This window comes from Morone saxatilis, unplaced genomic scaffold (genome assembly GCF_004916995.1).
Source record: "Morone saxatilis isolate NCDOM2014 unplaced genomic scaffold, NCSU_SB_2.0 Contig15, whole genome shotgun sequence".
NCBI classification, from domain to species: Eukaryota; Metazoa; Chordata; class Actinopteri; family Moronidae; genus Morone; species Morone saxatilis.
This window is the reverse complement of record NW_023339707.1, coordinates 20,856,966-20,859,955: the sequence shown is the minus strand read 5'-3', so window position 1 is coordinate 20,859,955 and position 2,990 is coordinate 20,856,966. Positions and strand designations below refer to the sequence as shown.

At 42.7% G+C, this 2,990-nt stretch overlaps 1 protein-coding gene across 1 annotated transcript in view; it reads right to left on the bottom strand.

The window, feature by feature from the left end:
- The window catches only part of prickle3 (prickle homolog 3), a 20,669-nt gene that overhangs the window by 6,503 nt on the left and 11,176 nt on the right, over nucleotides 1-2,990 (bottom strand). Inside the window, exon 3 of the mRNA XM_035656269.1 lies at nucleotides 16-199. Coding sequence (XP_035512162.1) covers nucleotides 16-199 — 184 coding nt within the window. The remainder of the gene's footprint in view (nucleotides 1-15; nucleotides 200-2,990) is intronic.

Below are 2,990 nucleotides of genomic sequence, written 5' to 3'. Positions count from 1 at the left end.
CCCCCCCGCTGTTACCTGTTCGGGCTTGAGCCCAGGTGGGACCCATGAGTACTCCTCAGAGGCGCAGCCTGAGTCGTCGTCGGAGATGGAGTGTCTCTGGAAGTCTGATACCAGTTTCGTCATCATCTTTTCCAGCTGGCCAGGCACTGAGCGTACGGCATGCTCCTCTCGCACACACTTGCAGTGTACACAGATCTTCCTGTGGAGACAAGGACAGCTTTGGGCTTCATCCCTGGGGACTTTTCTTTTTTTTTTTTTTTACTGATTTACAACACGAGCTAAAGCAGATCAAATGTCAAATACTTCAAGAAACATCACAGATGGATGGGTTCTCCTAGTGCTTCAGGTGCAAACCACAGTGTTTAAATCTGAACCTGTTTCAGATGTATAGCAGTCCCTCTTTTCTGTTATCATCTGACAAAGAAAATATATTAAAATATTAAAATTTAATTGCTAACAGGTTGTTACACCACATTCATACAGTACGGGCACTCCCAGAGTTTGTAACCATACTATGTACAAACACACTTTGCGTTGGAGATATTATGTCACAAACCAGCCCACACACATTCTTCACGTTGACTCAATTAAACTCCTTGCAGCCAACAATTATTAATACAACAGTTGTCACACTGGGACACAAAAAGACAATATCCACATAATTAAAAACTTCACATAAACTCCAGAACTAAAAATCGTCTAAATTGTGTATAGTCTGAGTGTTGTGTTGATGCACTTACACAAGTGAAGTGAACTCACTGACACAGACGTTATTGAGGATCGGACAATCCAGTTAATGCCCACATTACACCGACATCTCACCAGATCTGCATCAAGACCAGCACATCCCAAACAAGCTACTACCAATCAAGCAGGGAAATGAGGTCACTGACATAAGCCTGTCTGTCAATCCTGGGGCAGTTAAGAGAGGGAAGTGAAGATGGGAGCAATAATCTCCCTCAGCCTCGTATTACACCCCATCTTGCGCTCGGAGTCCTAACCACATTCAATCTGGTGGTGGGTGTGCCTCGGTGTGTGTGGGACCGGTGGAGTCAGACTAAAGCGCCCCGGGGTGGAAGCGAGGTGTGGGTGTCACATATGTGTGTGTGGATGCGACAATGTGGCCATATGCAGCATGTATTGCATGGGTACATCTCTGTTACGATTGCATAACAGACTGCCAGCTGGCACTTGTGGCTCAAGTTTACAAGGCACAAAGCTGCTTTATTCCAGCACCCAACCCCCATACAAAAAAAAAAAAAAAAGCTAGCACACAACTGCTTGTAAACTGCATGAGAACTCCTCCTCTAATCAACTGTCTTGTAAAAACTCTGTGAGCAAATGACGGTAATTTCTGCATGTCAGATTGAATGTGCTCCACTCTCTTTACCCGAAACAAGTTAATTGTTAAGGAGTTGACAAAACAGAGAAAATAAATGCTACTATGGGATCGCAGTATCTTTTCTCAGGCCCAGACCAGTACATGCTTACAATATGCTGCTGATACTTTGTATGGCCGGTGTCGCCAAGCAGGTAGAACCAATATAAATAATAGTAAACAGAGCAAGTCAGCTTAGCCTAAGCCATGTTGGCACAAATCTGACCCCAGCTGTATTTATGTGTCTGTTCCTTTGCATGTGTGTGTCTGTGTTAGTGAAAAAGGGAGGAGGAGGAGGAGGAGGAGGAGGTGGGGGGCAGGGATTGCAGCGCACATGCCTATGTAAGTGGGGAAGAGGACACAGCCGGAGACCTGGCATGATGGGACAGATGGCAGATGCACCCAGTCTCACCCGGTCTCACCCCACCAGTACCCAACCCTCCCCCCCATACACACCCACCACCACCACCACCAGTCTCCCCAAGATGAAAGTATTTGTAACAGGGATACAATCACCAGCGGGTGCCAACCCTCACATGCAACCTACAGTAATTGGAGGATGACAAAGTGCCAATTTGAATGAATTTGGGGTTTGAAAGTATGCAGGAGAGTCTCAAATCATGTCTCTCTTTGTGCAGGATATCTTGCCATTAGGGCAGAATTTGACCAAAGGCTGGTTTATACACATGCCAAAACATTTAAATACATCTCTTCTGTAAAAATAAACCAAACCACGGGGACTTACTACATATACAAATGACAAAATGAACCTATAAATGAGCAAATCCACATCACTAAAGTAAAGTGTATTGTAACCTGTTTTATATATCTTTTGCTTAGCAAGTGGTTGTTTAATCATGACTTCAGTAAACTTAAAAGCAGCACATTTCTGAGGGGTGTTTCAACACTGCAATTTACCAGCCTCTGCTGTGCTGAGCCTGGTCCTGTTCAATTACTTGAGTCACAAGCCTCTGATGTAATACAACTCGGCTGTGTACCCTCTGGCTACGTACCACATTTGTTGCTGACAGGTCCAAAAGAAAATGCTGTCAAAATCAGAGCTGAAATGATTAATCGATTAGTTGATGAACAGAAATGTGCAACTATAAAAACAGAACATTTACTCATTTCACCTCTTCATTTGCTGTTTTTTTTGCTGTTTTATATCACTGTCAATTGAATATCTTTGGGTCATGGACTGTTGATTGGACAAAACAAGTCATATGAAAACATCACCATAACACCAACTTTTAGTTCTCCAAATTTGATTGTACAAAATCTGTGTATATCCAAACTGTCAAAATGTGTAAAAGGGATTTATAATCCACAACCAGCCTTGTGTGCTAGTAACTAGGAGATACAGCAGATGCTGCTTTGGACAGGAATCAACAATCTGTCTCTAAATGTGATTTGCTGGACCCAAACGTTGTTGCTGGTACAGCTGGTGCTGTTATTATTGTTAATGATGTATCTTTTGTTTGTGTTTATCGGCTATAGATAATCCACTCACAGATTATAAACTAAACAATCAGAACTACATAATAGTGAAATTAACTCTAGATAATGGAGTCGTGCTGACATATTGCTATTAGATGGACAAAGTAAATAGAAA